At 43.6% G+C, this 14,210-nt stretch overlaps 1 protein-coding gene across 2 annotated transcripts in view; it reads left to right on the forward strand.

Annotated features, from left to right (window-relative positions):
* The window catches only part of DTNBP1 (dystrobrevin binding protein 1), a 119,203-nt gene that overhangs the window by 99,532 nt on the left and 5,461 nt on the right, over positions 1 to 14,210 (forward strand). For both annotated transcript variants that reach the window (XM_082345438.1, XM_082345437.1), the window contains one exon: positions 8,777 to 8,932. In XM_082345438.1, coding sequence (XP_082201564.1) covers positions 8,777 to 8,932 — 156 coding nt within the window. The remainder of the gene's footprint in view (positions 1 to 8,776; positions 8,933 to 14,210) is intronic.

Genomic DNA, 14,210 nt, shown 5'->3' on the forward strand with positions numbered 1-14,210 from the left:
TGTGCCAGCTTCCCCATCTTATATTTATTCTTTTCCATTATATAAATATTTGTACAGAGTAAAAATCGGAATGAAGTGGACGCACAGAAACAGTTCATTACGAGCTGTGGTTCCCAGAGGCTGGTCCTCGGACAGGCAGCGTCACATCTCCTTGGAGCTGGTTAGAAACGTAATTCTCTGACCCACCGATGACTGGATTGGTAACTCTGGGCGTGGGGCCCAGTGGTCCAGCAACCTCTGTGTCACCAGCCCTCGGATTGATTTTGATGACACTAAGGGCCTGCTATCTCCATAACCCCTTTGAATGAACTCTGCAGAGCTGATTTTCATACTTAGACACAAGCAGCTGCTTTATACTTCTTTTTCTAGAGGGTTTAATGTACTAACAATAACAACAACAACAAAAAACTTTGGAGTTTGGAAGGATTCCTGTAGCAATCTAAACCTTTCCCATTTTCCCCCCACATTTTGTTGTTAAGTAGGTCAGTACTCTAAGTAAAATTAAGGAAAATGTCAGGACTTTAAAATTCTAGGAAATTGGGCTAAATATTCATAACACAGAGCTTCTAGCCTGGAGTTTATTAAATCTTACAAGAAAAAATTGGAAACCATCCAAAGAATGGGATAACATGGCAAACGCTTGATATCTAACAGCAATTTCACATACTGTTTCTGTAAAAAGTATCCTTTGTAACACATCACGGACTAGCCCTTTCCAGTGGAGTTGAACCACCCCTTTAAACTGACGTCTTACCCATCGAGTTCTTTGTCGACCCCGGCAGGAAGTACAGCCGTCGTGACGCTACCTAGACTCACTTCAGGCCAGGGGCCCTCCAGTCCGGCCCCCGCCATGACGTTGGAACAGGTTCATAACTCGTGAAGCCTCTGGCCACAGTTTGAGTGCACTTCTCACTTACCCATTAATCTTAAGCTTTTTGTTCTCATCATTCTTTAAGCAGTAAAATGACCAGGAAGATAAATGCAAATGTACCTTCAGGGTTTTGTTAATAGTTGAATCTGATTTTCTTGAAAAGTTACTGTCAAATTCAAAAGGTCCTAAATCCTTTATTGCTAATCTGATTTTCATATAATCTTACCAAAAAAAAAAAAAAAAAAAAGACAGGATTCAGGAGACCTCTTCCTGCGCCAGTCAAAAGGAAGTAAAAATAGAATTATATCATTTAAGAGCTGGACGTGACTTTCTTATGGATATCATCCAAACACCACCCCACCCCCCCCACCCCGCTTTCTAACTGATGGGAAATTGGAGGCCTGGCGGGGTGAACGGTGTGGCTCAGAGACCAGCAGCCACATCAGGGGCTTCTAAGCTGCCTTGCTCCTCTCGCAAAAGATAAGGTACAGTTGAGCATTTCTGTCTTACTGCTTTGGGCAAACCTTGTACATGTCGTGTTTCTGCAGTGTCTATTTTGCTAATACTCTAGATAGTGGTCATTTCCTTCAGGGTAATTGATAGAAATTTTTTAAGTGTTCCAGAAGTTTAGATACTAGAATAGTGTTTGTTTCCTGTGACATGGGTTTAGGAAACAGCTGTTCCAGTAGCTGCTCTAAATGACTGAACTTTGTGGAGTCTCCTTAGGAGTTGCCATGAGTTGTTGTCTAAAGGAGTTATTTACTCTGTCTGCCTGCAAAACCTGCCATTATCCTAAACTACTACACTTTAGGTAAGAAGTAACCTTTATTAGTTGCATGTAGAAGCAATAAGTACCTTTTGGCTTTTGATAAATGTGTGTGTGTGCACGCGTCTGTGTGTGTTGGAGGGAGGCTGAAGAGAAGATCTGTAAAGAGTCATTTAACTTTCTTTTAAAACATGTGTTGACTTTAACATGCACAGAATTTTTTTTTCCAAAGACCAATTCTAAGGAATTAAGGAAAGGGCTCTATAATACTTTCAAATACTCATAGAAATAATGTATGGTATAAAATAATTGTAAACCTGTCTTGGAAAGTAATTGTCGATGAAGGCTAGATAGAAAACTTTTAAAAACTGTAGAAACGTAGGGCACAGAAGTTGGTATTTTAAATGAATGTTTAAAACCTACAATTCTAGGACAGTATTAATTAAAGATCTTTTTTGTCCTCCCTGAAACAATCTGTATTCATTTTTTAAGGCGGGGCAGGAGGTTGGGGAGACTTTAAAAATGGTTGAGTGTGCCTTATTTTGAAAACTAATTTGAGATAGAAATAAAAGGTAACTGTTAAATGGTAAAAATACAGAGTAGGTGGGTTTTAAAAATGGAAGGAAATCTTGTATATTTTGTCACTAACAAGTCCTCCGTTCTTGTATAGAATTTTTCTAAAATTAAATATATTTTGCTATTTAAATACTAGCAATTATTGGAAATATTTAAGAGGAAGTTGAAACTTGTTTCTAACAGACACATACTCTGGGGAAAAGGAGGAGGGAAGGAAACAGATTCTCCATCATAGTTATTAAGTAGGTCTCACCAAATGCTGGTGAGGAAGGATGTGGAAGAATGAGGTCCCCCATACACTGGTGACAGGGGCCACTCCGGAAAAGAGTTTGGCAGTTCCTTTCAAAACCAAAAAATGCACTTACCATATGACCCAGCAATTGCATTCTTGGGCATTTATCTCAGAGAAATGACTTATTTTCATCCAGAAGCTGGTACACAAATGTTCATAGCAACTTTACTCATAGTATCCAAAAGTTGGAAGCGACCCAGGTGTCCTTCGGTGGGTGACTAGTCAAACTAATTAGTGGTCCCTTCACACCGTGGACACAACTCAGCAACAAAAAGAAACAAATTATCAATATGAGCAACTGCTAAGATGAACCTCAAGAATATGCCAAGTGAAAAAAGCCAATCTCAGAAGGATATATATATACCACATGATTTCATTTAGGTAGCATTTGTGTAATAACAGGATCACAGATTTGGACTAGGGAGGGGTAAGGGTGGAGGAAGGGGGAGGGTATGGTTACCAGAGGGCAACCGGAGGAGCCTTGTGGTAACGGTAATGTTGAACATCCTGATTGCGGTTGTTACACAAGCCTGCGTGTGTGATGAGCCTGGAGAGAGCTCCCCCGTCCTGTACACTCACACACATACACACACACACACACACACACACACACGTGTGCATGCATGACTGGGGAAATCTGAATTAGCTCTGTGGAGTGTACCGCTGTCTGTTTTTTTGGTTTTGATATTGTACCGTAACTGGATAGGATGTTAGCACTGGGGAGACTCGGGATGGGTGTGTGGGACCGCTCTGTTCATTTCTTGACAACACCCTATGAACCTGTAACTATTTCAGAGTAAAAAGTTAAAAAAGCAGCAACTCTTCCAGTGGTACAAAAAGAGGAAAAAGAAAGACTGACTATTGCAGTTTCATATGGTTCAAGGAGAAGAGAACGTGCACCAGACGCTGGTGCGCATGCATCAGAATGTGAGTGGCGCTCCTCCGCTTAGGGTGATTTCAGAGGGATTCTCACGTTACTATTTGTGCTTTTTCATGATTAAAATTTTCTCTACAATGTACATGCATTGTTCATGCATCAAAAAAAAATTTTTTTTAAATAAATGGCAAATAATTAGAAGCATAAAAAAAATAGTGGGTCCTATTTTTAAAATTCTGTCATACTGACAGAATTTAGTGTAGTAATTTAGTGATCATGTAGTTTGACAGCCTGTTGGCAGTTAAATTTTTGTCAAAAAACAGTTTAGGAAGATACGTGTTTACCTACTTGTATTTAGAAATTTGTTTAGGAATTTACAGAGATTTCACATTTCTTCCTTGATCATATCATATGCATTTTAGTATCACAGAATTTGTATTCTCGATATAAAAACATCTGAATTGTAAATATTTAAGTGATAGATTTAAAATCTATTCTTAGTCTTGCTTATTTATCTTGAATGAAAAATGTTCTCAATCTTTAATATTATGTAGAGATTACCAGAATTTTTCATAACTCATATTTAATTAAATTTTATTGTTTTCTCTTCTAACATTTTTGGATTAAAGAGACTCTCAGTAACTCTTTTAACGGAGAGGTTTGTCCTGGTTTTCCTCAAATCATCCGTTTCTTTCTTCCCAGCAGCTCCAGGCTTTTTCAGTCATTAACACCTCACTGTCTTTTCTTATTTATCAGCTCTGTTAAAAGGGCTTAGTTGTGGAATAAGTTGAAACTGTTCCTGAAATGAGCCTGATGGATTTTTTTTTTATATCTCATATATATACCCTTATGCCCCATTAAAACATATAATTGAGAATTGATTATAACATCTTCACTGGTAATGGAATTTTTTCTTGTTGTTTTGAGAAATTATCCAACTGAAATTGATAGTGGAGGCTAGAGTGGAAGTTGCAGTCAGATGAAACTTGAGCAATGACTGGAGTTGAAATAAAGGAGACACGGACCTGGGTTGATAATGGAATTAAATGATTACTCCTGACTTCTGGTAGAAAAACTACAGCATCTTTTATCTAATTTTTTGGTGTGTTTATTTTTTTTTCTCTTTAATCTTAAGGCTATTTGTTGAAGTTCTTTAAAATCTTTGTATTTGTCTGGCTTTCCCTGGTATAATAAATGACATCTTCGATGGGAATAGTGGGTCATTTTTCCTTATAGAAAATGTTCTCTAATTTCTATTTTTCCACAGTCGTTCTCCCAGAGTCAGATGCTCTTAAACTTCTAGATTTGAAATATTCCCTCAGTGTCCTTCCATCATTTCTCCACTCCCAAATGTAGTTGTTTCTTGGCAAAAGCTGAACCAATGATTCCAGAACAAACAGCACAGTCAGAACATCCTTGCTCAGGCACGTAGCTGAGGGTGAATCTTCTTAGCTGCTGAGCAGGACAGTTATTTTTAATAACTGCCATGTGCTTTTTTCATCATTGTCCTGAGTGTACAGCTGGTATAAAGTTAATGTACTTAGTTCTGTGATTCTAGCTTAGAGGTCAGCCCTGAGATATAAGAGGGGCTCTGAAATAAAGTGGGAAATGACAAAAGGCGTTTGGAAATGTTTCAAATAACTAGTGTGTAACATGTCTTAAAACTTAAAACAGTGATTATTTTCCTTTAAGTCATTTTAAGTTCCCTAACCCAACCGTGTCCCACCTTTTGTGAGGGCTGGAACATGATTACATTTCATTCCAATGTAAAAAACCTAAGACAAAAACTATAGAACTTATAATTCAGAAACACGAGAGAATTGAACTTTTGAAGCAAAAGTCTTGAGAAGAGTGAAAGTTTTCAAGTTACATAACTATATATCTCTATATCTATATAAAATCTTAGTTCAGTTAAAACAAGATATTCTTTAATGAAAACCCCTTTGATAATTTCTGCATTGATCTTTGTTTCTGAGCTTCCTATTTTGGCTTTTTTTTTTTTTTTTTTTTTTAAAGAGTAATTGAACTTCGTTTGAAGTGTTTGAAGCATACTTAATCTATTCTAGGGCTGACTTATTCTAATGCACCTGGCAGTCATGAAGCATTTGAGCAGATAGGTTGATGGCTGAAGTGAAATAAGTGAAAAGACATCCTATTGAATTCCCTTTCTCCCTCTTACAAGTACACGCTCCATTCCTTGCACGTTTGTTAAGGGCACTGATAGGTGACTCAGTCTGAAGTGTCTGAGTGGGGCTGAAAGAGTTGGGGTGATTCTCAGTGTCGTGCTCATCCTGGTTCATGGTAATATTTCGTATCATTTCCTTTTCCTAATAATAATGCTGGTAATATTAGCTGTCAGCTATTGGCAATACTGTGTGCCTGGTGATTCACGTGTTAACCTCATTTAATCCTGCCAACACCCGTATGAAATAAGTTCATCTCTCTTGTACAGAGGAGGAAGTTGAGACCCAGAGAGGTTCAATTAGTTGTAGCTGGTAATAGATATCCTTGCTTGGGTTTCTCGGGAAGCAGAGCCTGAGATGAGGATTTTCCTGCAGGTAGTTTGTGTGAGAGGTGATCCCGGGAAGCAGGGGTGAGGGGGCAAGAAGGAAACGTCGATAAAGGGATGCATCGTTAATGTCACTGCTGCGGTTCCACCAGGGCCTCTGACAGTTGTTCAGAATGCCTCCTAGAACTGTCCATCCAAAGGATGGGAGACTGGGCATTGATACACTGGATTCTGTCACCCACTGGTTGAGAGCTGCCTTAATTCCCCAGAACTTCTGGGCTAAGCTGACTTGTAGGTTCCCTGGGATTCAGAGGATACTCTGACCACCCCCCCAAAAAATAAGAGATGCACCTTGAATTGGGACCATCTGTATGTGGGCATAGAGATGAGCTCACACAGAGCTGCCTTTCAGAAATCAGAGGTGGGCTAAAGGGAGGTGGGATGACGTGCCAGAAGCATCTAAAGGCATAAAGGGGATAGGACCAAGCCCAGACTGCTTCCAAAACCTGTGCTCTTTCCAAACCATCTCCCTGTAAACAGAGATAGGAGATGGGGGGCTGCAAGTCAGGGTGACATGAAAACTCAGAGAATGCACATAGTGATTATCATAGTGTGAGAAGACTGCACATCATCACCATTGTACACGTGATACACATCGTCAGGACGATTTACTTTCCTGTCTGTGTTGCTTTGGTTAATATTAGCATTCCTTGCATATATGAAGATTAGGATACAAGAAGAATATCCAGAATATTCTAAATATTGAAGGCTATAACTGATTTGGGATTAAAAATATACTCCATTGTCAAGTTTTTAAGATCTACACATACAGGATCATGTTGTACCCGGGAGCTGTGACACGAGGTGTTGAGTATTTGTGGAGGGAATGACTAAGGTCGATCATGTGGGACCTCCAAGACTATTGTTCACTGTAAATTCTGGGGTTTTTTTTTTTTTTTGGTTAAAAATCACTTGGTAACACCATGAAGACTTTCTTCTTAAGATTTTTTATTTAATTTTTAATAGATGACGTATAGCATTGTGTAAATTTAAGGTGTACAACATGTTGACCACTGCGGAGTCGCTCACACCTCCATCCTGTCACATAATTACCATTTCTTTCTTGTGGTGGGAACACGTAAGATCTAGTCTCATAGAAACTTGGAAGAATATGATACGATGTTGTTGACTGTAATCACAGTGCTGTGCGTTCAACCGCCAGGACGTACTCCTACCTGCAAGTCTGCACCTTGGACCAGCATCTCCCCAGCTCCCACACCCGCTCTCCCCCTGGTAACCACCGCTCCCACACCTGTTCCCACACCTGCTCTCCCCCTGGTAACCACCACTCTGCTGCTTCTATGATGAGTTCAACTTTTTTTAGGTTCCACGTATAAGTGAGATCATACAGTATATGTCTTTGTCTGACTTCTCTCACTTAGTATAATGTCCTCAAGGCACACCTGTGCTGTCTCTCACAGCAGGATTTCCTTCTTTCTCATGGCTGGATAATATTCTTTTGTGTATTATGTACCACATCTGCTTTATCCATTCGGATATTGACAGACACTTAAACTGTTTGCATATGTTGGCTATTGTGAACGATGCTGCAGTGAGCGTGGGAGTGCAGATCTCTTTTTGATTTCCTTCAGATATATATCCAGAAGCGGAATTAATGGATCATATGTTAGTTCTATTTTTAATTTTTTGAGGAACCTTCATACTGTTTTCCATGGCAGCTGCACCAGTTTACAGTCCCACCAACAGTGCACAAGGGCTCCCTTTCCTCCACATCCTCACCAACACTTGTTATCTCTTGGCTTTTTGATGATGGCTGTTCTAACCTGTGATGGGGTTCTCTGCTCAGGGTCTCACAGGCTGGAATCAGGGGTTGACCAGGCTGCAAGGAATCTGTTTCCAAGCTCGTTCAGGTTGGTGGAGGAGTCCTGGCTCCCTGCAGTGGTAGGACTGAGGTCTCCGTTTTCAGGCTTAGCAGTCGGCCTGGGGTGGCTCTCAGCTCCTGGACACACCTTCAGTCCTTGTGTTAGGCCCCTCTGTCTTCAAAGCCAGTGAGGGAGGGGGCATGACCCTCATGTCAGACCCCTTCTGTGCTCACATCCCTTCTCCTGGAAAAGTCCAGGCCCACCCAGACGACCTCTCTCTCATAAAGTCAGCTGGCCACAGAGCATACCCTAATCACGAGTCCTGGGGTCCTGCGGGCTGTGCATCCGGGGGCAGAGTTCCTGGGGGCTGTCTTCGAATCCTGCCCACCGCATCCTGTGAAGAACAAAGGACTGGAGAGTTAGAAGCAGATTCAGAACCAACCCTTGGCCCGTGTACAGGATGAAAAGTGGTTGCATCATCGGTGTTCCCCATGCAGCCTGGGGAAGGGTGAGCCGCCAGCAGGTCGTATGGGAAGGTAAATTCAGGCTTCTTGTTGGCGGTGAGGCTCGGGCTCATCGTATTATAGTTCTTCCTGGCGTGACTGACGCAGCCCTCGCTGGAATATAAAGTTCTTACGTTTCACGTCAGTACTGGGGTAATATTTCTATCCCAAATGTTCAGACAGTATGAGGCTCAGCAAGGTTAACCGACTCAGCCAAGTGGCTGGTTCACGGACAGCAAAGCCACGACCAGGTGTTCTTCTCACAGACTCCAGTGGCCACGTGCTGGCTCTGCAACCAGCGTTTACTGAGTGCCTCCTGCGGCCGGGCTGGGTGAGGTTAAGGTGGACGGTGGGTCATGGTCCTCCAGGAGCCCCAGCTCTCCACCTGTTGTGCTGCAGTCAGGGGGCCATATGTGAGCCTGTGAGTCGGTATTTATACCCATTCCGGTCTCAGTCCTTTTCCAAACCCCGCCTGACCCCAATTATTCTGTGTCCTTAGCTGAACTCGATGCGGAGCACGCCCAGAAGGTCCTGGACATGGAGCAAACCCAGCAAATGAAGCTGAGGGAGCGGCAGAAGTTTTTTGAGGAAGCCTTCCAGCAGGACATGGAGCAGTACCTCTCCACGGGCTGCCTGCAGACAGCAGAGAGGCGAGGCAAGTCAGGGAGCGGGCCCCGCGCTGCGTGTGGCTAGGGTGCCGGCTCCAGGGCGGGGCTGGGACAGAGGCTCAAAGGGGATGCGTCCCGCCGTCTTGGTCTTGCTGTTGCTGTTGCCTCTTCTTACAGTTCTAGGCTTTTGTTGAAGATATTTAGAAAACGTGGAATGCATTTTTTTTTAAACATTAAAAAGACAAAACAAACATTAGCCATAATTCTGTAGCACAGGATCCCTAATCCCTATTACTATTTTAGGGTGATTCTCTCTTGTGCGTGCCTATTTATATAGACTGTACATATATCTGGCTTTCTATCTAACTTTCCTTCATAGTGTATGGGGATCTTTCCCCTACATTATTAAAACTCCTTTGAAAGGGTATGTTTTAAAACCGGCATCTTCATGGTCAGGACATATCCTAGCAGTTTCCTAGTTGGACACTTAAGATTCTTTGCCTCTGTAAGTCGTGCTGTGATGTACATCTAGATGCATCTTATTGTTCCCAAGAACACGCTGAGGGGCACAGGAATTGGATTCCAGGCCCCTTCACCAGCCTTTCCTTCCCAGGACCTGGTGCCTGTGGAGGAGTGGTCTGGGCGGGCAGCTGACGTTTTCTCTCTGGCCAGCGCAGGAGCAGTGGGCAGCGTGTACAAGCGTCCTGGGCTTCCCCGCTTACCTGCCCTCCCTCCTCCTGGAAGCCTCTGCTCCTCCCAAACCTCTGCTCATTCTTCCTCTTTTGCCTGGCCCTGGCCTTTCCTCTCCATACCCTGCCCCTCATGGAAGCCCCCCTCCCCCAGTTTATCTGTTACCCTCCCTCTGTTCCTTCCTTCTCTATGTGCTCCCCAAGGAGAGGTTAAAGAAATCAAAGAATGAGGAAGGAAAAGAATGTAGAGAAAACAGACTAATAGGTGTGACTTAGAATGACTGAAGGATGCGTTACGTTGACAGTGCTTCTTAAACTGAGGTGGATGGTACAGATTTGAAGTTCAACTGCTTCATCTCCAGTCAGCTCGCCCTCTGTGTGTGCCACTGATGGAGAGTCTGTCTTCATCTGGGAGAGTCAGAGTGCATGTTCCCTCAGAGTACATTCACTATTCAGTTTCTTTAGTGTTTGGCGCTGGTTATGAAGAGAGCCATCCCTGTTCACTCCAGGGATCTGTGTCATGTTGTGGGCAGCAGCTGAGAAGGACATCATCACCCTAGTCTGCTTGGGCTGCTACAACAAAACAACACAGACTGGTAGCTTATACACAACAGGGCTGGAGGCTGGACGTCTGTGGTCAAGGTGCTGGCTGATTTGGTTCCCAGTGAGAGGTCTGCAGCTTGTCCTCACTTGGCAGGGAGAGCTCCATCTCTGGTGCCTCTTCCTAGGAGGGCACTAACCCCATCCTCAGGGCCCCACCCTCATGACCTCTAGAATAATCACCTCCCAAAGGCCCACCTCCAGAAACCATCATATTGGGGGTTAGGGCTTCACCTTAGGAATTTGGGTGGGTGGGGGGGCACCCAAACATTTAGTCCATAACACACACACCCCAGCAAATCTGCCCCACAGATTTGAGCACAGTGAGACGTTATGCCAAGACGGCATGGGGAGGTGGGAGTGAAGAAAAGAGCAGTAGACACTCTAATGCTTGTTCAGTTTAGTTCAGCAGACATTTCCTGCGCACCTGCTAAGTGCTCAGCAGAGGCAAAGAGAATATGAAGGTGCCTCTTAGGAGATCCCATCCTCAGGGGATGAGAACACAGCAGAGGCTGCAGCTTCAGAAGTCCCTCTTCGTTGGCCGTGAGCCTGCTGAGACAGGGATGGGCTGTTACTGCCGGGTCCTTGTGGCCAGCACAGCCCAGTGCTGGGCAAAGAGAAGGAAGGGCTCGGTCAAGACGTGTTGAACAGATAGCAATTAAGTATTAAGGAATTGAATTTTCATGGTTTCAAGCACCTAAAAAAATGTCCTTCAAGTTTCAAAAAAGTGTTGGGCTCTTTTTTTTTTTTTTTTTAACGTAAAAAAGAGAGTCACACATACATTGCCAATATGTGTGGTTTTGAAAGCACTGAGGAAGAGAATTGGAGGCCTTGGGCTCTTCAGCTTCCTGCTTCAGCTGGAGCAGAAAAGATGTTCACAAATATCAAACAGGCTTCTCCACACAAGGCTGTCCAGGGCCATGCCTTAGACTTCCCAGCCTGGGAGTCACACATCCCTTTCTTACAGCATATTCATCTCCAAGGATGAACACGCTTTCATTTAGAAAAATCAGTCAAAATAAGAATCTCTACAGTGAACATGGTATTTTACACTCATTCCACTAAATCAGAAATAGCAGTCTGAATTTTTCTCACTTTCCAAAGCATCATTTTTTAGTTAAGACAAAGGCATGGAAAGTTTTATCCAGAAAATGACCTAAGGGTGAAGGGATATCTGTGCCCACTGGGATTGTGGTGAGGCTGGGAACCACAAAGTGGGGAGCCTCACGCGCGTGAAGGGGAGTGAGGGCAGTGCCCACCATGCTGAGGAGCAATGGGAACCTGGGGCCCAGCAGCTCCACGTGCCCTTAGGACGTGGTGAGGTGTTTTGTGAGACCCTGATGCAGGTTTTCTCTTCCACCTGACAAGACTCCCAGTTTCTCAGAAAAACATCTCCTGCTTTCACTTTGTTGCTAAGCACCTGCGTATCCTGACAGTGTGTAGTTAGTTGTGACTGCATCACCTTTGAAGATGTCCTGTCTGTACCTGTGTGTTCCCACTGTTAGACCTTGGGTTCCTGGCATCTCTGCTGGGCTGGTAGTTCAGTCAAATCTTGTGTAGCCAGGGGCGCCCCCTGTGCCCTCAGACACTCTGACTCGGCCCCTGGGTGTCCCAGTGCCTGGGGAGGGCAGGAGGATGTTTGGGCTAGTGCTAAACCCAGTAGGTCTGGGGTAGGGCCCAAGAATGTGCATTTCCCACAAGTTCCCCGGGGATGCTGAGGCTGCTGGTCTGGGGTCCACATCTTGAGAACCGCTTCTTTAGGGTACATAACTAGGACACAGTCATAGGACGACAGGCGTATCTAATTGTACTGGATTCTGTCACAAATACCCACACCAGTTTACAATCTCCCAGAAGCTGTATGTGCGTGCTCCACTCCCTCCACAGCTTTGTCAACACTTGGTAGTGTCAGATAGTTAAAATTTTTCACCAATTTATATGTATGAAATGATACTTTATTTTGGCTTTAATCTGCAGTTCCTTGATTGTCCATTTTTCTACTGGTTGGTTGTCTTCCTTTAGAGTCTTACACTCATGGTATCAGCCTTTTCTGATGATGTCTGGTGCAGATACCTTCTCTCAATCTGTGGCTTCTCTATTCTAGTGTGGCCTTTGCTAAATGTGTTTATTTTTAAGCTTTGCCCACTTTATTTTCTTGCTTATGGTTTGTACTTGTGTCTTGTTTAGGCAGTCCTTCCCTCCAAGTTATAAGGATACTCTGCTGTGTTTTATTCTAAAAGTTTCTATGTTTTCCATTTTATATTTGGCCCCTAAATCCACCACCATTTGGTTTTTGTGTGCATCGTGAGGTAAGGATCTGACTTTAATTCTTCACAGCAGTAACTGTCTATCTCAGCACCAGCATTCTCTCCACCGCTCACATGGTCTTCTGTGAGTTTCAGTACAACTGAGTCTTTTCTAGGCTTTCTTTTCTGTTCCAGTCTTCTGTTTGTCTGGCCTTGAGCCAAACCTTACTATCTTAATTTTAATTCTTCATTAAGTAGTGGTTCTCAACCAGGGGCAACTTTGTCCCTTCGGGGACCCATGGCAACGTCTGGAGAGTTCTCTTCGTTGTGATTGAGGTGGGGGGTCTGTAAGTGTCCATTTCAAAAGGCTTGTAAATTGGCTTGCTCAGATGTTTCCTGTTACTACTCAATTTTGGATTGCTTAATTATCAAAGAGGTACATTAGATCCTCATTTCCCCCATGATTATGGACTTGTTACCATTTTCCTTGTGATTCTTCCATATTTTGCTTTATAAAAATAACCACAAAATATATAGTCACATAGAAATTCTGAATTACCTTCCTGGTGAATGGAACCATTAAAAAAATCACTAAGCAGGGGCTTCCCTGGTGGTGCAGTGGTTAAGAATCTGCCTGCCAATGCGGGGGACATGGCTTCGAGCCCTGGTCCGGGAAGATCCCACATGCTGCAGAGCAACTAAGCCCGTGCGCCACAACTGCTGAGCCTGTGCTCTAGAGCCCGCGAGCCACAACTACTGAGCCCGCGTGCCTAGAGCCTGTGCTCTGCAACAAGAGAAGCCACCGCAATGAGAAGCCTGCACACGGCAACAAAGAGTAGCCCCCACTCACTGCAACTAGAGAAAGCCTGCGCATGGCAACGAAGACCCAATGCAGCCAAAAATAAATAAAATTAAGTAAATAAATTTAAAAAAAAAGAAAGGAACAAACTACTGATACATGCTGTAGTGTGGATAAACCTCCAAAGAAAAAAAAAATCACTTAAGTGCTGTGTTTTACCCCAATAATGCTTTTGTTTCCCCTTCAAGTCTATTTTTTTTATATTTATATAGCCATGTCAGCTTTCTTCAAGTTAATTAGTTGTTTGCCCACTTCCCATTTTTCCTTAAATTTTTTTTAATGTTTCTGTTCTTATATTTTAGGAGTGTCTCTTACCAACAGAATAACTAGATTTTATCACTTACAGGAAACATTTTCAGGAAAATAGAAAGAAGCAAATACGATGGTAGTAATGAAGCCAGGCAGCCAGTGATCACAGCAAATGTAAATGAACCAGATCTGACACATAACAGATTATAAAAGTGGCTTTGTTACCACCTTATTCGGTGCTTTCTGTTTTCCTGCAAGTGCCCCCTACGCTTTTAGTCCAATTATTTTCCCCCCTCTTTAAGAGAATGGCACAGACAGAAAAAAAGGGAGACTCTGCTCCTTTCAAAACTGAAGTCAAAGCCAGGCCGAAATGCCACCAAGGACTCCACAGTCACAAAGAAAACCCGCGTGCTCCCCACCTTCTCCCCCACAGAAGAGCAACCCCCAGAGGCACAAGCTTGACCCCTGTGCACTCAGGTCCCCCTGACGGGTCAGCCTTGCAGGAGCCCCAGGGCAACACCGCCCCGGTGTCCCCTGTGAAGTGGCCGTGATTCCTGCGCGGCCAAGGGCGACACTGATGGCACATGTCACCCGGCTCCCCTGCCTTGGATGTTGCCACCTCGAGTGGGATGTCTCAACTGTAACAAGCTTTACCTGCTTTAGTGCTAAGCCTTCATGATTT

This window comes from Balaenoptera borealis, assembly GCF_965194805.1.
Source record: "Balaenoptera borealis genome assembly, chromosome: 12".
Classification (NCBI taxonomy): Eukaryota; Metazoa; Chordata; class Mammalia; order Artiodactyla; family Balaenopteridae; genus Balaenoptera; species Balaenoptera borealis.